Source organism: Vulpes lagopus, chromosome 5 (genome assembly GCF_018345385.1).
Source record: "Vulpes lagopus strain Blue_001 chromosome 5, ASM1834538v1, whole genome shotgun sequence".
Lineage (NCBI taxonomy): Eukaryota > Metazoa > Chordata > Mammalia > Carnivora > Canidae > Vulpes > Vulpes lagopus.
The window spans coordinates 97,025,607-97,049,525 of record NC_054828.1 but is presented as its reverse complement, the minus strand read 5'-3'; the positions used below and the strand labels follow the sequence as shown (position 1 = coordinate 97,049,525).

Below are 23,919 nucleotides of genomic sequence, written 5' to 3'. Positions count from 1 at the left end.
AACAAATGAAGAGCTAGGGGAAGCAGCTGCAGTGCCTGGAGTCCTTATCCTCTACCTCGTCCTTGAGATGGCTATGTGGATGACTCACGTCCTGCTGCCCACTCACTTTCTCAGCCTAAAACCACATGTCCTGGGGTGTGGTGGCAGTGAGCTGACCTCTTCCCCCCTTCTGTTACAGGATCTTCATGACACACAGTTCCTGAGTTTCCAGCCAGCTGCCTTTTCTCCCTGCTTTCCGGGTAAGAGCTGAGAAATTTGGACCTTGGAGAAAATGGGTCCCAGTTCAGGTCTCTGGAGAGTTCTTTCCAAAGAAGTGTTCAACAACATTGGGCTGTCCTGAAGCTGGCTTGAAGGAGAACTAGAGACGTCAGGGCCATTTCTAGCTCTAAGAACTATCCCTCTGCCCCCTCTGTCTGGGTGCTAGGCCACATCACACCCAAAAGTATGAACTTAAAACCAAAGGAAAGAAACCAGGCAATGCCCAGTCAGGGAGGAGGCACATAAACTCTGGAATGGGTAGCCCTGTCCCTCACTCCTGGGATGGGCAGAGGAATGGACTGACCCATTGTCTGAGGCAACTAAAATCTGGCTCTTTATTGCTGTGGGACACTGGCCTGAGACCAGTCTCAACCAGTGTCTCCACATCAGATGTTGGCTGTCTGGGTACTTGAAAGCACCCTCCCCCTGCACTCCGTCTCTGTCTGGAACTTATCCTGGACCTGGTGAGGGCAGAGCCATGGATACTGGGTGCCCAGTTCTATTTGATGGGGAGTGGGGAAAAGTTTGAAGGCAGAGGGCAGCCATATCCACAGCAGGTGGGAAAGTGCTGGTGGCGACGGTGATGTGTGGTCCTAACTTTACTATTATTTATTATTCATTCATTATTATTGTTTATTAATTTATTCTGAACCTATTGCCTGTAGGAATTGACTACAGGTGGGTGCAAGATAGATTTCCTTTCTTGAGAAGTCTCAAGAGAACGGAGTTTTCAGTAACTCGAAGACTGGTCAGGCTACTGAATTGACTTTATTTCAATGTGCCCCTGGCTTCCTGCCTCCCCTTTTTACTCTGGGGAAACTGGAGACAATCTTGGAGTCAGGTGTCCTAGAAATGCCCTTTCTATTCCAGCAGGGTTTGAGGAGGCTTATATGTAGGCAGGAGAGACAACAGGATAAAAACAACAAAGTTAATAAAGAGGAAAGAAAGGGCAAGTAGATGTGTTAAGTGCAAATAAGAATTAACACCTAAGGGCATCATATTTGCCTCTGCACTTACTGACAGCCAGGGAAGAAGCACCTATGAACTTGGAGTTTTTACATGTTGCTTCATTCTCTGTGCCTCGGTTTCTCTGAGTGTAAAATAAGGTATGGCAACCTGAGGTTTATGTAGAGTGTCACATGAGATGATACACACAGACCACCTGAAGCAATGTTTGGCACTTGTAAACATCCAATCAAACAATCATAGATACTATGACCTCATTCATCTGTGACCATAGCCAAGTGGAAAGGAGTGGTGGATAGAGGCGAGATGGTTTTCCTTTATTCAAAGGTTTCTACTTTCTTTTTCCTGCTCCATCCAAGTCCTTTTTTTTTTTTAAGGTTTTATTTATTTATTCATAGAGACATAGAGAGGCAGAGACATAGGCAGAGGGAAAAGCAGGGTCCTTGCAGGAAGCCTGATGCGGAGCTTCATCCCTGGACCCAGGATCACGCCCTGAGCCACCCAGGCGTCCCTCTATCCCAGTCCTAATGGACAGTCTCTGAAATTGCCTCGGATCCTGGTCTGGCTCCAAGATGTTCCCATTGCCACTGCAGTCCCTGCCCCTCCAAGTAGACTATTTCCCGGATACTTGCTTCATGCTCATTGAACAGTGACCTCAGATGCATTTCCTTGACTGCAAGTCTCTTTCAGGCTCAGCCTCCTTTTTCCCACTTCTGCAGGTCTAGAGGGGCTGGTGGGTCTGCTTTCCCAGCTCTCAGAAGCTTAACTCCCTTGAGTTAGTGAGGGATGGAAACATCTTCCAGAAAGCTCCTGTGCCCACAGTGCCAGGTTGGTGTTTAGCAGCATATAGTAGGCTGTCTTTCTCTGTCTTCTTTGAAGAGGATGGGTCGGGTCCTTTGGGCTTCCAAGCTGGATGGCAGGGACTTTGATCTACCAAAGATGTCCTATGCCCAGGCCAGTGAGCCCCCCATATGTTTTGTGCCACACACTGCCCTTCCCCCTCTGGCAGCAAGTCCCAGGATTTTGTGGCCTCATTTTTTTTAAAGATTTATTTATTTATTCATGAGAGATAGAGAGAGAGAGAGCCAGAGACATAGGCAGAGGGAGAAGCAGGCCCCCCGAAGGAAGCCCAATGTAGGACTCGATCCTGGATCCCGTGATGACGCCCTGAGCCAAAGGCAGATGCTCAACTGCTGAGCCACCCAGGTGTCCGTATGGCCTCCCATTTTTTTTTAAAGATGTATTTATTTATTTATTCATGAGAGACACAGAGAAACAGAGAGGCAGAGATACAGGCAGAGGGAGAAGCAGGCTCCACACAGGGAGCCTGATGTGGGACTCAATCCCAGGTCTCCAGGATCATGCCCTGGGCTGAAGGCAGATGCTAAACAGCTGAGCCACCCAGGGATCCCGCCTCCCATTTTTTTTATCAGCAGTGGGAGAAGTCTAAAAGAGCTTGGGCTGGATTGTAGCTTTGACACCTTACACACACACACACACACACACACACACACACACACACAGCAGTGGGAGAAGTCTAAAAGAGCTTGGTCTGGATTGTAGCTTTGACACCTTACACACACACACACACACACACACACACAGAGCAGGGCTTCAGCAGGTAAGGACAGTCTAAAAGAGCTTGGGCTGGATTGTAGCTTTGACACCTTACACACACACACACACACACACACACACAGTAGGGCTTCAGCAGGTAAGGACAGTATGAATGCTGAGGTAGCACTAGCCATGTGTGAGAACTCTAGAAGAGTTTTTTTGCACACTAAGTCCTCACAATGGCCCTATCAAGTAGGAACTCTGCATTTCCCCTCTACAGATGAGGGAAATTAGGCAGAGAATTTATTTGCCCTTGGTCATATGACTAGTGAATAGCAGAGGAGGTAATCTGGCTTTACAGTCTGTGTTTAATCACTAGACTGAATGGCCTAAGATCCTAAAAGGTGTGTACCAACACCTTGACTCTAACAGATAAACATTATCATTAGGATCTCTACCCTCTTTTCCAAGTTTAGTGATAAGGTCAGAACCAGTGTCATTTGTGCATGACTTGGGGGTCCTACCTTCTCTTTCCACACTGTAACTTCTCTTACAGCAGAGTCCTACCTTTCCTCTCCTATGGGAGGATGAAGGTGTCAGGACCAAGGCAAGTCCAGGTCTCTAAGGGCTATACCCCACTGACCCTCTCTTCCATGGTGAGGTGGCCAGGACCCACCCCAATCTCCAACTTCTCTCTCCTTGTAACCTGGTTGGCAGAGGCAGCACTCTGTTGTCCTAAGGAGGAAGGAGAGGATCAGTCTAAAGATGTTGACAGAATTCATCTGTAATGCAAGGGGAAGTCTCTTTGAATCTCTGCTCCAGGGCTCTCCTATTCCTTACCAACCCATTCCAAGGGGCCTGGAGGGTGAACTCTCACCCTGATGGCTACTCACTGTGGCTGCCCCACCCCCTCACACAGAGGTTGTCCAGCAAGTATTTGCAAACTGGAAGGGCTAATACCACAGGCCAGAAAAAGTATGGACAAAATGAAAAAAAAAAAAAAATCAAACAAACCACACATGCTGTAAAAAGTTCTAAGCAATTCCCTTACAAATAGCTGCTCTGAAAATTGTTTTTAAATTTTTATTATTTATTTTTAAAATTCAAGTATAATTAACATACAGTGTTACATTAGTTTTAGGTGTATAATGATTCAACAATTTAACACATTACCTAGTGCTCATCATGATGTGTTCTCTTAATCCCCTTCACCTATTTCACACATACCTCCTCCAACCCAAAATTATTGTTTTAAGTGGCAGAACACTAAGGACCTTTGATTTAATTTTTTCATAACCTTGAAATGAACTGAAGGTGGAGGGAGGAGTATGTTTTAAGGTGCCAGAATTACATCAGAATTGCATTCTTGGGTCATTGCTCCTGGACATGCCCTTTCTGTTTCAGACATGACCTTGGGACCCAGAGCTTTGCAGTTACTCACAGAACTGCACCAGATGTTATGGGCAGGTCAGGGGATACTTACCCGTAGTTTAAGCCCCCATCGATGTCCCAGACATAGCAATGGCTTATAGCATCTTTCCTTCCAGGATTCAGTGCCCTGCTCCTGGAGATGGCAAAAAGGTGGGGAGTGCTCCAGAACATTCTAAGCCTGGTAAGTATTTCTAGTTGAAATTCTTCAGTCTCACTACAACCCTGACAAGAAACCACGACTTTAATCTCCAGGCATGATTAGTTTTGATCTTAAGCCGCACAATAGAATGAATGCCCCCAAATACTCAGAACAAATCTTATTAATGTCAAAACTACATTACATACCCTGTAGGAGATCAGAAATCATTCTTTACATCAAAAGAACAGGAAAGCTTCTGGGATGCACAGAGAACGTCCCCTTACACCCTTTCCTACATCCTAAAACAAGCACTTTTTTTTTTTTTTTAAATATATTAAGAGCAAACCGGAAATTAGCATTCTCTGCCTACTGAACGTTCTGGTCACATTCGCACACGTTAACTCATTTAAGCCCTGCCAACAAAGTAGTCCTGCCACTGTTAACAGTTTACATTCGTTGGCAGTGCAGTCGGAGAGATCTGGAATTTGCTCAAGGTGACACACTGCAGCAAGTAGGAGTCAGGATTTGAATCGGAAGCAGTGTCCTCCCCCCCCCCCCCGCCCCCGCCCCCCGGCCCCAGCCACCACGCAGAAAACACAGGTCTACTACGGGGAAATTAATGATCCACAGCCTTTCAGAGGTTCTGCGCCATAAACGGGGAGACAACCTGGTCCTCGTGACTCTTCGGTCTCTCTGTTCTCACCCAAGTGCATGACTGCGGGAGCAAAGCGACCACGTGAGCCTTCTCCCTCCCCCCGCGCGGGCCAGTGCCTGTCTGGCCAAGGGCAAGTCACAGGTGCGCCAACGTGCCAGGACCGGATCCGGAGCCCGAGGGCTCGAGCTCCCCCGCAGCGTCACTGGACGGACGGGCGGGGACCTCGCCCAGGTGCGGCCTCTGGACGCGGCAGGTCACCAGTGCGCTCAAAGGGAAGCTGGAGACGAAGCGATCAGCACCGTGAAATGGGGCCCGCCGGGTTGGGGGGGCGGTACGAATGACCTTGGTCGCGGCCTCTATAACCCCACAGGACGGCCTCCCGCGGTAGCGCCGGGGTCCCCTACCAGCGAACTACCCGGCGCCGCCACACTCGGCACAGATGCCAGGGCGAGGCTGCAGAGGGGGCTGGCCCGCCCCACGTGGACACCCTCCCCGCCGGGGGCGTGGCCGCCCGCGCGGGCCCGGCCAATGAGCGCCGCCGCTGGGCTCACCCGGTTGGGCACGCCGGCCGGGGGGGGGCTGCGCCACCCCGGGGGCGGGGCTCCGGAGCGGGGCGAGGCGCGGCGGGTCACGCGGGTCGCGGCGCCGGGCTATAAGTAGCGGCCGGCGGCGCGTGCCGCCAGAGTGATGGCTGCCGGCGCGCGCTGCGTGCTGCTCCTTCTCGGCCGCTGAGGCGCCCGCGGGTGCTTCCCGGGTGGGTCGCCAAGCCCCGCCGGACCGTCCTCGGAGCCTCCGCCCGGGCCGTCGCCTCGTCGCTCACAGGTGCGTGCGTCCGTGGCTCCAGCCCCCCGCCGCTGCCTGCTCCCGTCGTCTCCCGCTCGGCCCTCCGTTTCCTCTGGTGAGTGGTGGCGCCACCTTGGAAAGGCTTTCTTCTCGCTGCGGGGCCGGGCGCCCACGCCGTGGCGCGGGAGGCGGCCGGATTCTCGCCTCGATTCTGTCCTCCTCCCTCCCCCACCCCGCCGGCTCGCCCGCCCGCGGGCCTTTTTGGCGGTCCCCGGGCGGCGCGCGCGGGAACGGCCTTTTTCCGGTTTTCGTGGGAAGGGCGCGCGCGGGCGGGCCGGGCGGCAGGCTGGGCGCGCGCCGGCCGAGGAGGTCCCCGGCGCCACGTGCCCGCCGCCTGGCGCGCCCTGCTCGGGTCGGGGCCGGGGGCTGCGGGCGGAGGACGAGGTCTCCCCCGCCCCCCCCCCAGCCGCGTGGGCCAGCGCGGGGCGCCACACCGGTCCCCCAAGGGCGCGCTGCTATTGTTATTTCCCCCCCCTCCCCCAGGATGAACTTGCGTCCTTTCTCTTCTCCGCCATGGAATTCTCCTCGCTTTTAGCCCTCCAGAGCCAAAGAAACCCCAGACAACAGATGCCCATACGCAGCGTATAGCAGTAACTCCCCAGCTCGGTTTCTGTGCCGTAGTTTACAGTATTTAATTTTATATAATATATATTATTTATTATAGCATTTTTGATACCTCATATTCTGTTTACACATCTCGAAAGCCGCTCAGTAATTCTCTTATAATTAAAAACAAAAAAGAAAACAAACCACTAGTCTAGAGAATGGCATCTACCGTGGCAACGCTGATTACCAGTACTATTGCTGCTACTGCTGCTTCTGGTCCCCTGAAGGTGGACTACCTATGGATGCTGATCCTGGGCTTCATTATTGCATTTGTCTTGGCATTCTCCGTGGGAGCCAATGATGTAGCAAATTCGTTTGGTACAGCTGTGGGCTCAGGTGTAGTGACCCTCAAGCAAGCCTGCATCCTAGCTAGTATCTTTGAAACCGTGGGCTCCGCCCTCCTGGGGGCCAAAGTGAGCGAAACCATCAGGAAGGGCTTGATCGACGTGGAGATGTACAACTCGACCCAACAGCTGTTGATGGCCGGCTCCGTCAGTGCGATGTTTGGTAAGTTCTTTTTATGTATTGCCCCTTAGTGGTGGGTGAGCAAATGGGTAGTTCCATTTCTGGGCTCTCCTTTTCAGATTTTTTTTCTTCAGAACGTACTGCAGTCCTAGGAATTTTGTCATTTAATGAAACTTGCCTGTGTTTCAGGTTCTGCTGTGTGGCAACTAGTGGCTTCGTTTTTGAAGCTTCCCATTTCTGGAACCCATTGTATTGTTGGTGCAACCATTGGTTTCTCTCTTGTGGCAAAGGGGCAGGAGGGTGTCAAGTGGTCTGAACTGATAAAAATTGGTATGTTTAATTCTAAATGGTTTTTAAATTGTATTTTTTATTGGAGGGTTTTAAAATTTTTATTCTTGTTATGTGCTACCATGGCATTATATGAAATATGGTGTAAAATGGAGGGATAGGAAGTTTTGAAGATACAATATTAAAATTTAAAGTGGGTTATTTTTTCTTTTGGTTTCTGATTTTCATTAGTTGACTTTTTTTTTTTTTTTTTTTTTTTTTTTAATGTGTTCTGTTCCAGTGATGTCTTGGTTCATCTCTCCACTGCTTTCTGGTATTATGTCTGGAATTTTATTCTTCCTTGTTCGTGCATTCATCCTTCGTAAGGTAATCTTTCACCTCTTTTATGACCTTTGATGGGATTCAGATTGCTGGCATTCTTGCAGATATGATTGGTATGGGTTTGGAAAGTTAAAAAATTTATGTTCGGTATATGTCTTATATGTTGCTGAGTTCTCTCAAAGAAACAAGTTTTCAATAATCAAGAATGCATTCAGGAACGGAAAATTGAATGAATACTCTGGTGTGCCAAGTAATAGGCGAAGCTAGGAATGAAAAAATAAGGAAATTTATTCAGGGTGGCTTTGTACAGGTGTTTGCAGATGATTGCTTTACCTAAACCATCATATGCAAACCAGTTTGACTTATAAGCTTGGGGTTCAATGAGTCACAATGTCTCTTGTGTCTTTTCTTTTCTTTTTTTTTTAGCTAATAGTTCAGTTGAGTAGTTTTGGCCTCCAGGTAGTTAGTTTTGATTATCCTAACCAGTTTATAAGTTTCTAGGTGGGAATTCTGTCTCTCACAGTGACTTGACTAATTTCTTAGACTAGGTAAAAAGAGCCAGTAAAGGTAGTTTTTGGTTTGTTTTGTTTTTCTTGGCAAAAAAAAAAAAAAAAAAAAATTCCAGTCATTTAATTTCCTGCCCCATTTGAAAATCCCTTTTGAGTGACCCAATAGCATTTCTTTTATCAAGAAGTCTGATGCTGGCTCCAAAATGCAGACAACAAGGGATGTTGTTGCTGGACTGAGTTACTTACTGAGTAAGAATAAATGCATTTTTCTCAGGAAACAAAGTTGTCCTTTTTCTGAGGTGAATAGCTCTTAACGGTCCATTGTAAGTTCTTAAAAATGCTCCTAAACTGTAGAAATCTGAGTGAAGGGAGATAGGTAGCTTAATCCCAAGGGGTAAGAATATATTCAGACCCACTTGTTTGGACTAGTTGTAAGCTGCTGTAGGGAAGGGTTTGTACCTCTAGAAATAATGACTGGTAAGTTGATTCATTAATCACTCTTCCTATGGCCTGAGTCTGGCAGGTATAGCAGTTGAATACTTGGAAAATTTGAAACGTGTAGTTGGTTGTAATTTGAGAGTAAATAGTTCATTGTTACTACTAATGGATTAGAAGTTTGGTATTGTTCTACTTCTGAAACAAGTGTGATGAGCACCTACCCTCTCAATCCCCACAACTGCCGTACCATATAACATGATTTTTAGATTTGAGGCTTACCAGTAGTCATAGGTCAGATTTTGCAATGTTCTTATTATAGCCATATAGCCTGCTCCATACTAGAGAACCAGGAGAATTAATAGGATCCCCTATTAGGGATTCCTGCTTTATAAAAGTTTTACACTGCGTCTTTGTTGATTATTGGGAAGCAGATTGTTCTGATTCTGGGGAGGCTTTGTGTATTACAAGACAAAACAAACTTGTCTTCTTTTTTGGAGGGATAATGATGGTGCTCAGAGATGTGAAGAGGGATTTTTAGTGCCCAGGATTTCTCATTTGAGAAATGCATGGCAGGTGTTTTTTTACCCACAATTGAGAGCTTAAGTTAAATATGTTAACTTCTTAACTATGTGTTATTCATGTGGGAATGAGAATGGACATGATCAAGAATGATTGGAAAAGTGTTTAAAACGATATTGATTTTGAGGGACTTCTTTATCTCCAAACCCCCCTTTCCTTGTCATGGCCCATACATACCCTTTTGTCCAATCTATCAGTGAGTTTTTAGGTGATGAATGTGAATAGTTCTGATTACTGTTAGATTATAAATCCCAAGAAAAAAAATCCTTATGCTAGTAAGCTAAAGTCTGAATATTTGACCATTTAGATGCTTTCCAACTTAAGATTTTATTTTATTTTATTTTTTTTTTTAAATTTTTTATTTATTTATGATAGTCACAGAGAGAGAGAGAGAGGCAGAGACACAGGCGGAGGGAGAAGCAGGCTCCATGCACCGGGAGCCTGATGTTGGATTCGATCCCGGGTCTCCAGGATCGCGCCCTGGGCCAAAGGCAGGCGCCAAACCGCTGCACCACCCAGGGATCCCCCAACTTAAGATTTTATTTGGGGAATTAATATTAAAATTGATTTTTCAAAATTTTCTGTTTTTTCAATGTCTGTTCAAGGGTATTGGGTAGTCTAGTAGTAGGAAAAACCAGAAAGGAGGTGAGGTACTTCTCCTTAAGGACTGGGGGGGGCAGTAAACAAGAAATAGGGGAAAAGGGAAAGTTTTCCTGTGGAGTATTTAAATGCTAGTCAGAGAAAACTGGGTTCTTCAGCATTCTCCCTTTTGTTAAGAATCCCATTAAATCTAGGACATCTTTTCAAACTCAGAGGAGCCTTTTTCTTTAGACAAAGGCTTGTGGAAACATCCAGTATGTAAACAGTGGGCTAGTCTGGTTGAAGACAGGGAGTTATGAAGATCTTCTTTTCACATCGCACATAACTGGATGATGAGATATTTACATTATTTCAGGTGCATGTTAGATGGGTCATACAGTAATAAAAAATACTCTATAAAGTTGTTAACTGTGGTTATCTCTTGTGTGGGACCAAGACGAGTCGGAGGAAGCAAAAGGGAGGACACAGTTTGTTTTATCCCCTCCCCTCCCAGCCAATTTATGATCTTAGCCTTTTTTTTAAAAAAAAGATTTTATTTATTCATGAGCGACACATAGAGGCAAAGACATAGGAGGGAGAAGCAGGCTCCCTGTGGGGAGATCAATGTGGGACTCAATCAGGGATCCTGGGATCACGCCCTGATGAGCCCAACGCAGATGCTCAAGCCACCCAGGCATCACTGAACTTAGCCTTTTTTTCAATTATGAGCCTGTGTTTCATAATAAACCATAGTAGCATCATTCATTCCCTACCTTCCCCCCAACTAATTAATTATTGGCTACCTTCAGGGAATATATAATTGGGCTATATAGAAAAATAAAACATAAGCTACTGCCGACTCTTATTAATTTGATTCAGTACCATATTAACCAAAAAGTATTTGAAAATCTGTTAAGGGATGCCTGGGTGGCTCAGTGGTTGAGCGTCTGCCTTCGGCTCCGGTGATCCCGGAGACTGGGCATCGAGTCCTACATCAAGCTCCCTGCAAGGAGCCTGCTTCTCCCTCTGCCTATGTCTCTTCCTCTCTCTGTGTGTGTCTCATGAATAAATAAATAAAATCTTAAAAAAAAAAAATCAGTTGAGAGGTTCCTATATAATGTTTATAGAACCCTAACAGGTTTTGGCTTTGGGGGGCTTTTAAAACCATGGATAGTTCTTAGAAGAAAAATGCATGTACGCATCAAATTTATAACTTTATTGACTGTCCTTGGAGTGTGACCCACACTGTTGAGTTATTCCAGGATGCTTAACAGTTTCTAGGTATAGAATAGTTGCTAGGCCATAGCTATTTTTATTTTATTTTCCTATTTGTAGCATTTATTTGTTTGTATATTTATTTATATATTATATATGTATATTTAAAGTATGGCTACCTAAAATTCAAAGTGGTTTTCTGGTTTTCATTGCTAAAGTATGGAAGCTAAAATTCAAAGTGGTTTTCTGTGAGGGCTCATTTCTACTGATTTGGAACAGCATCTTCTGTTGTGTGCATCTCTGGCCTCTACCTCCCTCGTCCTAACGTCTGATTATCCTAATCAGAAGCTTTATTTATTATTTTTTTTTAAAGATTTTTTTTTTTAAAGGTTTTACTTATTTACTCCTGAGAGAGACAGAGAGAGAGAGAGAGAGAGAGAGAGAGAGAGAGAGAGGCAGAGACACAGGCAGAGGGAGAAGCAGGCTTCATGCAGGGAGCCTGACATGGGACTTGATCCCCGGTCTCCAGGATCCCACCCTGGGCCGAAGGCAGTGCTAAACCGCTGAGCCACCAGGGCTGCCCAAAAGATTTTATTTTTATTTTTATTTTTTTAGATTTTATTTTTAAATACTCTCTGTGCCCATTGTGGGGCTTGAATTCACAACTCTGAGATCAAGAGTCACATGCTCCACCGACTGAGCCAGCCATCCGTCCCTAGTCAGAAGATTTAGAATCACTTTGGGTCTTTTTCTCAAGATTTTCTTTTGGATTGTGATCAAGACAACATTAAACCTTTGGATAACATCTTCAAAGTTTTCTTTGAAAAAGTCTTTCTGTATATTCAAATCTGTGTTCTCTTGAAGTGTTTGATTTTAGTGTTTTCCTGTAGAATTATTACACATTTGTCGTAAGTGGAACTCTTCTTACTTCTAGTCACACTGGCCTTGCAATTCCTTAAACATTTTGAGTTTTTGCCTCAGGGCTTTTGTACTTGCTGATATCTCTGTCTGGAACATTCTCTCCCCCCCGCCCCCCAAGTGGCTTGCTTTATTTTTTTTTTCCACCCTTAGGTATGTACAGAGTTTGTTGACTTAACCACCTATGTCTTTGTACCCCTCATAGTCCCAGTGTGCCTCTCTTTCCATCACTTCCCTTATCCTTATTTTCTTCATAATATTTATTGCTACTTTATTCTGTACTGGAATGTAAATGTAAGTTCACTGAGGGCAGGAATTTTGTCTCATTTATTCCCATATTTTAGTGCCCAGGATAGTGTTCTGCAACAGTCTGTTTAATGAAGAGGAGACTTAGTGTACAGTTGATTTTTATCTTCGCACTTTGATAAACATTAATAATGGCATGTTTATTGATGTCTAGAAAAGATGATTGCAGGTAAATTCTGCATGTTTTGGTTTTAAGAAATCTTTGCAGACATGGTGAGAAATGTCCTAACATCTCAGTCTATTTCTTTCTTTTTAAAAATTTTATTTAAATTCAATTTTGCCACCATATAGTATGACATTCAGTGCTCATCTAATCATGTGCCCTCCACAGTGCCTGTCGTTACTGATTCCCCCCACCCACCTCCCCTCATATTTCTTGACATCTTTTTTTTTTTTTTCTTGACATCTTTTATAAACGTATAGTACATCTCAGATGTATGTTCAGATTTACATCTGGACATCAGGTACCTTAGAACAGTGGGTCATGGGAATCCCTGGGTGGCTTAGCAGTTTAACGCCTGCCTTTGGGCCCAGGGAGTCCTGGGATCAAGTCCCATGTTGGGCTCCCTGCATGGAGCCTGCTTCTCCCTCTGCCTGTGTCTGTGCTTCTCTCCCTCTGTGTCTCTCATGAATAAATAAATAAAATCTTTAAAAAACAAAAAAAAAACAGTGGGTCATGAAACTGATTATTTGAGATATTCCCAGTCATTGGTATAGGTAGCCTTGTTAGAAATAGCACCCCCCCCCAATAATTAAAAAAAAAACAAGTAGAAACTTAAATTTAGGTAGATGTAAAAGATGAGATCAGCCTTGGTAGGGAGACTTCCAGGAACAAGGCCAATTGGGCTTTTCCTACTATTATGGAGGCCATTAACTGGCACTATAATTCTTGAATCTACCCTTTTACAAGGTTCTGTGGAAATAACTAACACCTTTTAAGGTATTGATCTTCGTGATCTTTTACAGGCAGATCCAGTTCCTAATGGTTTGCGAGCTTTGCCGGTTTTCTATGCTTGCACAGTTGGAATAAACCTTTTTTCCATCATGTATACTGGAGCACCTCGTAAGTACATATCAAAATATTTAAATGTGAATTTAAAGTTGTTTATAAAACTTGCATTAAATGCCCAATTTACCCCTTTTTGCTTTACAGGGCTGAAATCTCCTAGAAGGTGGCTGGCCTGTGCCCATTTCAGAAGGCTGCAGGCTAGTGTATGCTGAGTTAACCTAGATAGTTTTTCAACCAAAGAGACCTGCTCAGATTCTAAATCACTACAGACCTTTACTCTTTAGTCTTCACAGGATCCACCGATAATATGATCTTCTCCCTCCCTTTTTCTTGTCTATTGTGCTAAAAAAATACTGGAATTATACTGACCTCGACTACTGACTACTGAAGAGTCATTAGTTATATCTGGTCTTCAATAATCGGTCATTTAGGACTGGTTTGCTGGATATTCTCATTTTTCTCTCCCAAATGGAGCTACTTTGGTTTCTAAGCATTAAATTTACTTCCTGAATCTGCTTGAATGAGAAGAGTTGGGATGTTTAACAACTGGTCTAAGTGCACTTGGAAGAAGAATTTTTGCAGCTATGAGGAAATAATTTGTGAGGATATAAAGATTGAAATGATAACTTTTATTTTGGGACTAAGGCAAAGTATGGATTAAATTATACATGTTTAATTTAGCAACTGAAAAAGATCAGTCACTTGTAACAGATCAGGACAGTACATGCTTTGATCAGTTCAGTTTTGCTCTCTAGGGTCATTTGACTTGATGGTCAAGTCAGTGACTTTTGATCTTTTGATTGTGACCCACTGGAAAAAATACATTGTACATTGTACATACATTGTATGTATACATTGTATACATATGTATACATTGTACATACATTGTACATACATTGTACATCTACCCAAGACACACGTGTAGAGACCGGGAGGAGGGAAAAACAAAATAGTATTTTTTTTTTTAAGGATTTATTTATTTATTCATGAGAGACACAGAGAGAGGCAGAGACCTAGGCAGAGGAAGAAGCAGGCTCCATGCAGGGAGCCCGATGTGGGACTCGATCCTGAGACTCAAGGATCACATCCTGGGCTGAAGGCAGACACTCAACTGCTGAGTCACCCAGGCATCCCAACAGAATAGTATTTTGAAGCTACTTACCCCTCACTATATGCTGTATACTTTTTTTTTTTTTTTAATTTTTTTTATTTATTTATGATAGGCACACAGTGAGAGAGAGAGGCAGAGACACAGGCAGAGGGAGAAGCAGGCTCCATGCACCGGGAGCCCGATGTGGGATTCGATCCCGGGTCTCCAGGATCGCGCCCTGGGCCAAAGGCAGGCGCCAAACCGCTGCGCCACCCAGGGATCCCTATGCTGTATACTTATATTTTCAGACAGTTCTCTAGCTTTTTTTAATGCTCATTGGGGCCCACTAAATTGATCACTTTTCTAACTAATAGACTGTGACTTGCTTCTTAAACTTCACTGAAGTAATAAGTCACCAAAAATGGAATTAGCTAAGTATTTTTAACCTTGTCTTTAATTTTAGAATAATTAGGAAAGAAAATGGACAACTTTATGAGAATATTGGTCCTACTTAGGAGATATAAGATTCCTTAACCAAATGGTACAGGCAAAGAAAAACTTGGATGCTACATTTCTTTTGTTTTAAATTGACTGCTTGTCCTAAACTAAAAAAGTCTTGTGAGGAGGCTCTGAGCACTGATGTTTTAAATGGTAGAGCAAAGCTCATAGGTCAGTGAAATCAGAAACGTAAACTTTCAATTGTTTTTAATTGTTTTTTTTTTTTTTTAAACTTTTCTTTTTTTTTCTTTTTTTTTTTAATTTATTTATGATAGGCACACAGTGAGAGAGAGAGAGGCAGAGACACAGGCAGAGGGAGAAGCAGGCTCCATGCACCGGGAGCCCGATGTGGGATTCGATCCCGGGTCTCCAGGATCGCGCCCTGGGCCAAAGGCAGGCGCCAAACCGCTGCGCCACCCAGGGATCCCTCAATTGTTTTTAAAGAATGAACTTGGAACATTTTCTGTTCTTTGTGGATCATTTACAAGAAAAATTTCCCCTCTTATTTCGAAACCCTTTTGGACTTTGAATATAGGCAAATTTAAATTGTGATAGAGATTGATTAAATTTCATGTATATTTTAGTTAGTGTGACTAATCACATGGTTAGAATTGATAGGAATGAAAATGGAAAGATTTATAGTCACTATAGAACCTTTAGTTTTGAAGAGACTATAATTTATATCTGATTTTTAAATATCAATCATTGGGACAAATAGATTTTCCATTTTATAAGTAATTTAATTCCTAATCAGAAGAAAAAGCAAAAGAACTGCAGGTAGCCAAGCTATTCTTGGATGAACTATAGATTATTATAACATCTTTTAGGCTTAATAGAATTCTATAGTGCATTGCTTCTGTCATTAGTCTAGGCTAGTAGCTTGGAGTCTGTTGGCATTTGAGTCATAAGCAGGTGAGGAATGATACTAATGATCCCAAAGTCAGGTGAAAAGTAGGCAAGTCTCTAAGATAGGGCTTGTTAATGAAATTACCACTAAACTATTTTCTTTTTGTGAAAGATAGCCCTTTGAACTATTCTTATCTTTTGATAGATAATATTCTGGTTTTCTGTATCTTAGTTTGATAACGTCTCCTAAGAGATAATCTCGTTAAAGGATTTTACTGGAGGGTAATACAATGGATGTGATAACTTCCACAGAGAATTCTGTCAGTATGACAAATGTGACTCTTGGGGACCCTTTCTTTTTTAACATCAAAATCTGTATGTGCAAACATAATGTGTGGCAGCTACCATCTGGAGTTTAGGGAGTGGAACACTTCCATTTTTTTTTCCATAGCTAGTTGCAGATCCTCAGTATAGTGATCCTTATTATCTACTAAGCAAAGAAAGGAAAACAGCTAGTTTTCGAAGGAGGTTGGGATACTTGAATCTAACAGGTGTGGAGAGTGGACCAGAGGTGGAGGTGTGGGTTTTAGATGCCCATGGGATTTTTCTCCCCTCCTGAATTTGTGTAGTCGTTAGCACTATAAACCCTGTGGACCTAAGGCTGGCAGCAGTTAGAAAGGGTGATGGGCTGGCTTGGGGAACCCCAGAGTCCCCAGAGGAGGGTTTACACATTGTTGCAGGGGGCTGTTGCCCTGGGGTTTTCAAGATGCACCATTTTATCTCCTAGTGCTGGGCTTTGACAAACTTCCTCTGTGGGGCACCATCCTCATCTCGGTGGGTTGTGCAGTTTTCTGTGCCCTTATCGTCTGGTTCTTTGTATGTCCCAGGATGAAGAGAAAAATTGAACGTAAGTACCAAATTGTGACAGATCATTTTAACTAGCAATGTGCTTATTTCTTCTTTTGTGATCACTTAATAAAAATCCACTATTTGGATAGATTGGCAAAGTCAAAATTTTAAATGAGATTTCAGGATATGGCTTATTGTCCAAACTATTTTTGTTGACTTGTAATGACCTGAGATCTAGTCATAAAGAAATATTTGACAGTGCTGGGGACAAACTGTTTATTTAACCTACTTTTTAGTGTACCTTGACATCAGTTGCTGGTAGCAAAGAGAGATGTAGCTTAACATTAATTGGGAAGTGTGAGGATATTTTAATGTGTTAATAGGGGTGTAGGTACAAAATATATATATATTTTTTACAAAATATTTTAAAGGAGGAAACTTTGTCCTAACCTCTTCCGTGTGTAACTTCAGATTTAGACATGCAAAGCTGAGTCACATATTAATATCTGACTTTAGATTTGGCTAATTCTCAAAATTGTGGCAGAGATTGTAGAGGCAGACATTTTCTGTGTTAATGTGAAGGAATCATTTAGACCATTACTGCGTGCGATAGTAGAGTGTAATTAAATGGTGGAATAAATTTTGTCAGTGTCCGTCTTCTTTATATCTTGTATTTAGTTCCTTATTGGCTAAGATCTGTTAGAGTAATCTTTTTCTGCCCTTTTCATTTGCAAATGCTTGGTTAGTGATTTCAGGTTCCTCTTTGGGAAGTGGAGGGATGCGTGGACTGCAGGGGCACTAGGAAGAGTGCTGCGTCACACAGCTGCACTGAGGTGGCTCAGAGAGGCTCTAGTCTGTGCTAGCCTGCTTGGGCCGAGCACATGGTGGGAGTGAGGCTTACATGACTTCCTGACCTCATTTTTCCCCTGGTTTGGGAGAAGATGAGACCAATCATGCTAATGTTTTATGTCCTGGTCTGTAGCTTGGTTGTGATGCCTGAATGAACATGTAAACATACGGGCCTTGGTAGACTGGGCAGAAAACGCTCCTGCCTAGTCATGGCATTTAGAACCGTAAGGCAGAACCTTAAGGCACACCTGTGTTTTACAGAGCTGGAAATTCAAGGTGGCAATCTTTACCAGCATTGAGCTGTGTTTGAGGGCATTCCTCTTTTAAAAAGAACATGAATTGGATGCAGTGTAAATTTTCAATCTCTCAGCGTCATGCTTTTGAGGTACCTTTCACCTTAGAATGGGTCAGCAGGGAACTAGGAATGGTTTTTACCCTTGTAATACCAAAACCTTTGTTTCGTAAAGGAGAATACACAGCAAAGCCCATAAAGCCTAAAATATTTTACTGTCTGGCCCTTTACTGAAGAAGTTTCTGACTTCTGAAGCATTGCTGATTTCTTCCCAAAGGAGAGATACATGATACGGCAACTGAAGTAGATAGGGAAATTTATCCTGAATTTTCACTGAAATATATTATTTTGAGATGGATTTTTTGGGGGGAGAAGTGAGATACGAAACAAGTGAGTTTGGTCAAAACCAAATCAAAAACCCCTTTTTTTCCTAGGAGAAATAAAGTCTAGTCCTTCTGAAAGCCCCTTAATGGAAAAAAAGAATAGCTTGAAAGAAGACCATGAAGAAACAAAGTTGTCTCTCAGTGATATTGAGACCAGGAATCCCATTTCTGAGGTAGGGTCTGCCACTGTGCCCCTTCGGGCTGTGGTAGAGGAGAGAACAGTTTCGTTCAAACTTGGAGACTTAGAGGAAGCTCCAGAGCGAGAGAGGCTTCCCAGCGTGGATCTGAAAGAGGAAACCAGCATAGACAGTGCCATGAACGGTGAGTGGAGTTTCTTCAGTGGGGAAAATAGAATTTTACTTTGTTACTTGTACTGGTGAGGAGGCTCACTGTTTGGACCTGATGCTTTTTGTATTTAGTGTTACTGTTTTGGTCTTGGCCAGGGGCAGTGCAGTTGCCTAATGGGAACCTTGTTCAGTTCAATCAAGCCGTCAGTAACCAGATAAATTCCAGTGGCCACTATCAGTATCACACCGTGCATAAAGATTCTGGCTTATACAAAGAGCTGCTTCATAAATTACATCTTGCTAAGGTGGGAGACTGCATGGGAGACTCTGGCGACAAACCCTTGAGGCGCAACAATAGCTATACTTCCTATACCATGGCAATTTGTGGCATGCCTCTGGATTCATTCCGTGCCAAAGAAGGTGAACAGAAAGGGGAAGAAATGGAGAAGCTGACATGGCCTAACGCAGATAGCAAGAAGCGAATTCGAATGGACAGTTACACCAGTTACTGCAATGCTGTGTCTGATATTCACTCGGCATCCGAGATGGACATGAGTGTCAAGACAGACATGGGTCTGGGTGACCGAAAAGGGAGTAGCAGCTCTCTAGAAGAATGGTATGACCAGGATAAACCAGAGGTGTCTCTCCTCTTCCAGTTCTTGCAGATCCTTACAGCTTGCTTTGGGTCATTCGCCCATGGTGGAAATGATGTCAGGTCAGTTGACTTGGAATCTCAGCATCACACTTTCTATTTTTATGTCACCTTATCCCTTTTATACGGCTATGCTGTGGCTTTGGTACTCAGACCACCCCATGGGACATAAATAGTCTAAAGAGGATGCGGTAATAGCAGTTACTGACTTAATAAAATATGCAGTAAATTTTTTTTTTTTTTTTTTTTTTTTTTTACCAACTGTGTCTGGCACAGTTGGTAGAACACACGACTCTTGATCACAGGGTTGTAAGTTCGAGCCCCATGTTGAGTGTAGAGATTACTTAAAAATAGTCTTTAAAATACTTTTCCTTTAGAGATTACAAAGAATGTTACTGTAGATGATAAACACAGATACTTTTCATGGAGAGATCTTCTTGTTTATTGAGATAGGATCCAGTTCTGTGATAGTAAATTCTGTGGACTGAGATGAAAAACTTAAAAATCACTGACCTAGGTAATGAAGTTGGAGGCTGTTAGTCTCAGTTCTGTGGTTTGTAAATTGGTCATTGGAACCTGAGTTCTAGGCTACCTGTTGGAAAATAGGCCACCAAATGCATGGGATTTTTCTCTGCGAGCAGCTTTCATTTTCTTCTGCTATGCATGTTGGGGTTCCATTTATTTCTCTTGAAAGGACCATTTCCTAAATGAGCTTGACCACTTTGCTTTAAATAATCTAGTAGGTCATTTAGCAAACTGGACCTTGCCAAGTTCTAGTTCTGCCTGAAAAATCATCTTTGTCCTCTTTCTTCTTTCAGCAATGCCATTGGTCCTCTGGTTGCTTTGTATCTGGTTTATGACACAGGAGATGTTTCTTCAAAAGTAGCAACACCAATATGGCTTCTGCTCTATGGTGGAGTTGGTATTTGTATTGGTCTGTGGGTTTGGGGAAGGAGAGTTATCCAGACCATGGGGAAAGATCTGACACCAATCACACCTTCTAGGTAAGTTGGTAAAGCAGATCTTAAGCTAATGCTCATTTTCTTAGGGTGTGTAATACTATGTAGTATTAACACACAAATGTTCAGCTAATGTAATCCAAGCTTGTGTAGGTTCCTGATAGTTACTCTTGTTGTGAACTTTTTAGATTTTTATGTATTGTCTGGCCCTTATGCATGATTTTGGTCAAATATTCATCTCTGGTGGTCTCTTAAAAATGTAACTTTTCTGAGAAAGGGGTGTGTGTGTGTGTGTGTGTGTGTGTGTGTGTGTGTGTGTGTATGTGTGTGTGTATGTATGTAGTGAATAGCTCTGTATACTTGTTTATTTGTCTTAGGAGCTAAGACTGTTTATTAAATTCTTTATAATAAACATGCAGACTTTAATAATGGGTCCAATAAAACTTGAAACCTCAAAACATTAAAGAAGAGGGAAGAGAGCCTGATTTAAAGTAGATTTCAGGAGCTATATAGCAAATTAAAGATGTTAGTGAAGGTTTTGTCTGAGTAGAGCACAGTAAGATTGTCTTAACTTTGAGGTAGGGTTAGCTTATAAAAAAAAAAACAACTTCCATTCTTGACAAGTAATCTTTTTATGTCTTCAGTGGCTTCAGTATTGAATTGGCATCTGCTCTCACTGTGGTGATTGCATCAAATATTGGTCTTCCCATCAGTACAACACATTGTAAAGTAAGTGTAATGTATATGTACTGTGTCTATTGGATGGTTCTAGTAATACTTTTGTTTTTAAGCGTGATACTGTGGTTTAGAAAGTTTTATGCAATTGAAGTCTTTGAAGAGTTTACAAATTTAGGACAAATGACCACAATAACGTAAAGGCTTATAATTTACAATTCCTTGGGTCAGTACTCTTACTTAAGCCAATAATGTATGTTATCCCCAAATGATGGCAAAAGTCCGTTTAGCCCATCTGTAAGGCTTACTGGGCTACTGAAGGGCAGCATGATTTATGGAAGGCATATATTCATAGCCTCTCAGAACTGAAGTACTAAGAATCTTGTTGAATTCTGAAGTTGCTTGATGGCCATATAATAACTATAGAAAAAGGAAGAAACTGGCTTCCTTGAGGCAATTTAAGTTGGTTCGTCATGGAGCCTGTGAGTCATCCTTTTTCTTCTAGGGTATCTCCAGGTGATTGGCTATATGAGGTCTAATATCTGCCCCCCTCTAGAATGATGTTTGGAAAACTTGAAAATTAATTTATTAAAAACAGTCATTCTTAAAGCAGTTGATTACATTCCAGTAGCTCAGGAAAGAGAAAGGAAGTATTTTCATCTTTTACCCCAATTAACACAGATTTAATGATTGGATTTTTATATTGCCTCCATCTTCCCATGAGTAATCTGTTTCTTAACCTGTTACAGACCATCTTTCATGGAATCTGTCTCATCCAGCAGTCTGGGGCTCCTTACCTATGTAGGGTCATATGTCTGTTACCAAAATATCATTGGCCTTTACTAACCAGTTTCCTTGATACCCCTTTCTCTGCTAGGTGGGGTCTGTTGTATCTGTTGGCTGGCTCCGATCCAAAAAGGCTGTTGACTGGCGACTCTTCCGCAACATTTTTATGGCCTGGTTTGTCACGGTCCCCATTTCTGGGATTATAAGTGCTGCTATTATGGCACTCTTCAAATATGTCATCCTCAGAGCCTAAAGCTATTTGAGATTAAAATTCATGTCAATGTTTGGGGCCACCTTACACATTCCTGCTCCTTTGAAGAAGGATCACAGTGTTACAGAAGACCGACAAGAGTCTTTTTAAAGTTTGGGAGCTGTGGGAGGGAAGTGTTACTTGTGCTATAATTGCTTTTGTGCTAAATATGACTTGTCTCAAACTTAGCTATGTAAAATAGCCAGGTTTCCACTGGTTCTTATTGAGGTCCCTTTTCCTTCTGGGCTGTGAATTCCTGTACATAATTCTCTACTTTTTGTATCAGGCTTCAATTCCATTATGTTTTAATGTTGTCTCTGAAGAAAACTTTTTTTTTTTTTTTTTTTTAAACCATTCAGAGTCATTTGACAATGTGCTCTGTTTTGGTGGTTTCACCAGCTTCTGCCCTAACATGCACAGGGACTTAACAACAGAAACATAACTGAAGCTTCCCTTGTAGTCTCTTAGAGAAATAGAGCCATTTGTTCTCTGCCCTCCTGTCGGTAGTGGCAGGTTCCATTGGCATATGTGGGAACTTCTTATAGGGACGAGGTTCTTTGGACACTGAAAATTTAAGTTAGTAGTAACTTCTTTGCAAGCAGTTCATTGACTATTATTGCTAAAAAGAAGTAGGAAGAAAAAGCCTTCTGGCAGTCTGGGTTATTTAAGAGTTCTGGCAGTGTGGGATGGATGAATGGAGTGGAATATGAACTTTGGACAAGTTAAATGGGACAGCCTTCCATGTTCATCTGTCTACCTCTTAACTGAATAAAAAAGCCTACAATTTCTAGAAAATTTTGTCCTCATGGTTTTTGTTCTTATTTGAAGCATCTGGACTCCCAATGAATTAGCCCTAGGCCATTTTTAGGAGAATGTGAATATCTTAAATGGGAACTACCGACCCACTTAAGTTTCCCCCCACTCCTCCTTGTTAAGTTTGTGATCACAGAATATATATGACTGTTATAGCCTTTTGGCATTTTTCCTTGTAATAGCACAGTCTAGATACTTTCATGTTAGCATGTGTAAATCTACTCATTGTTTGATAGCCACAAAGTTTCCCTGTTTGAATGGTCTGTTTTACCAGATCCTTTAGAGTGTTCCTAGCTTTGCTGTTATGAAGGATGCTAAGACGGGGGTGTGTATGTGTGTAGAGCTCAACTTATTTAAAAATCCTGTGTTGGGTTGAGTATTTTTTTTTTTAAGATTTTATTTATTTATTCGTGAGAGAGACAGAGAGGCAGAAACATAGGCAGAGGGAGAAGCAGGCTCCCTGCGAGGAGCCCAATGTGGAATTCCGTCCCAGGACCTTGGAATCATGACCCTGAGCTGAAGGCAGACGTTCAACCACTGAACCACCCAGGTGTCCCGGGTTCTTGAGTCTCATTCCTTTATCAGAACAGTTTATGAAAAATGCATTGCTTTGCAAACTAGGAAAGGAACTTGAAAGTTCCTGTCCTGAGAGTTGTGTTTTAAGAAGAGCTTTTGAGAAGCCACACTGTACTGCATAAAGCTATGCCTGCCTGACTTAATGCCTGAGAGAGACATTAGATCACTGGTTGGGTACATGCCATAGACTTGCTGAGTCAGTATTCACCATTTAAGGTCAGACACTGGGCTAAGCTTTTCATCTACATTTAACTCTCAGGACCTCTTTGAGTAAGTCTTACAGGTGATAGAACCGGCCTGGGGAGCTGTATCTTGCCCAGTATTACATGTTAGCAGAGAATGGACATCAGTTGTAGCCTTTGGGGCTGGTGGAATGTAGCCTTGTGACTTTTATTTGAGGAAGGAGGGAGGGGGCCCTGTATGGTAAAGAGAATTTAGCATTAATCCCTGAACTGAAGGTTTTGGGGGAGACACTCCTCTTAGTTTTGGTATTAGCTTTCTTTCCTCGTGACCTGACACAAGCCTCGATCCTGTCTTCCTGTGATGAAATGAACTCTTCTGAGCATTTTCTCCTTGGCTTGGGAGAGAATAGCTGAGAAAATACTTGAATCAAGGATGTGTTTCTCTAGGAAGAGCAGCTAGATCTGGGGAAGAGGAACCCCAAGAGCTAGGAAGAGACCAGAAGAAGTTTGTATTTCTGGATACAGTAATACACACTGCCATGGGTCGGAGATACATGCTTTGGAGAACCTTGGTCTGTGTTTCTTGGGCATAGATGTCTTTTTTTAAACAACGTTTTTAAAATCAAGGTTGTATGTGAGGTTATGGAGGAATCGTGATTCAGTAAAGCTTATAACAGAAATGAGTCTCCCACCACCATCTCTCTTTTCCTGATGCTGCTCCACTCAGTCTTTTTTTAAAAAAAGATTTTATTTATTCATGAGACATACAGAAAGAAAGAGGCAGAGACACAGGCCAGAGGGAGAAGCAGGCTCCATGCAGGGAGCCCGACTTGGGACTCGATCCTGGGTC

The 23,919-nt window shown here is 42.8% G+C and overlaps 1 protein-coding gene across 1 annotated transcript; it reads left to right on the top strand.

Moving 5' to 3' along the window:
- Positions 1–5,693: 5,693 nt before the first annotated feature.
- Positions 5,694–22,293, top strand: SLC20A1 (solute carrier family 20 member 1). The gene is made up of 11 exons (XM_041755865.1): positions 5,694–5,904; positions 6,333–6,962; positions 7,110–7,250; positions 7,489–7,574; positions 13,040–13,136; positions 16,304–16,423; positions 17,941–18,210; positions 18,333–18,891; positions 19,647–19,832; positions 20,432–20,516; positions 21,340–22,293. The coding sequence occupies exons 2-11, from the start codon at positions 6,614–6,616 to the stop codon at positions 21,499–21,501; spliced, it is 2,055 nt and encodes a 684-aa protein (XP_041611799.1). The 5' UTR covers positions 5,694–5,904; positions 6,333–6,613; the 3' UTR covers positions 21,502–22,293.
- Positions 22,294–23,919: the final 1,626 nt, after the last annotated feature.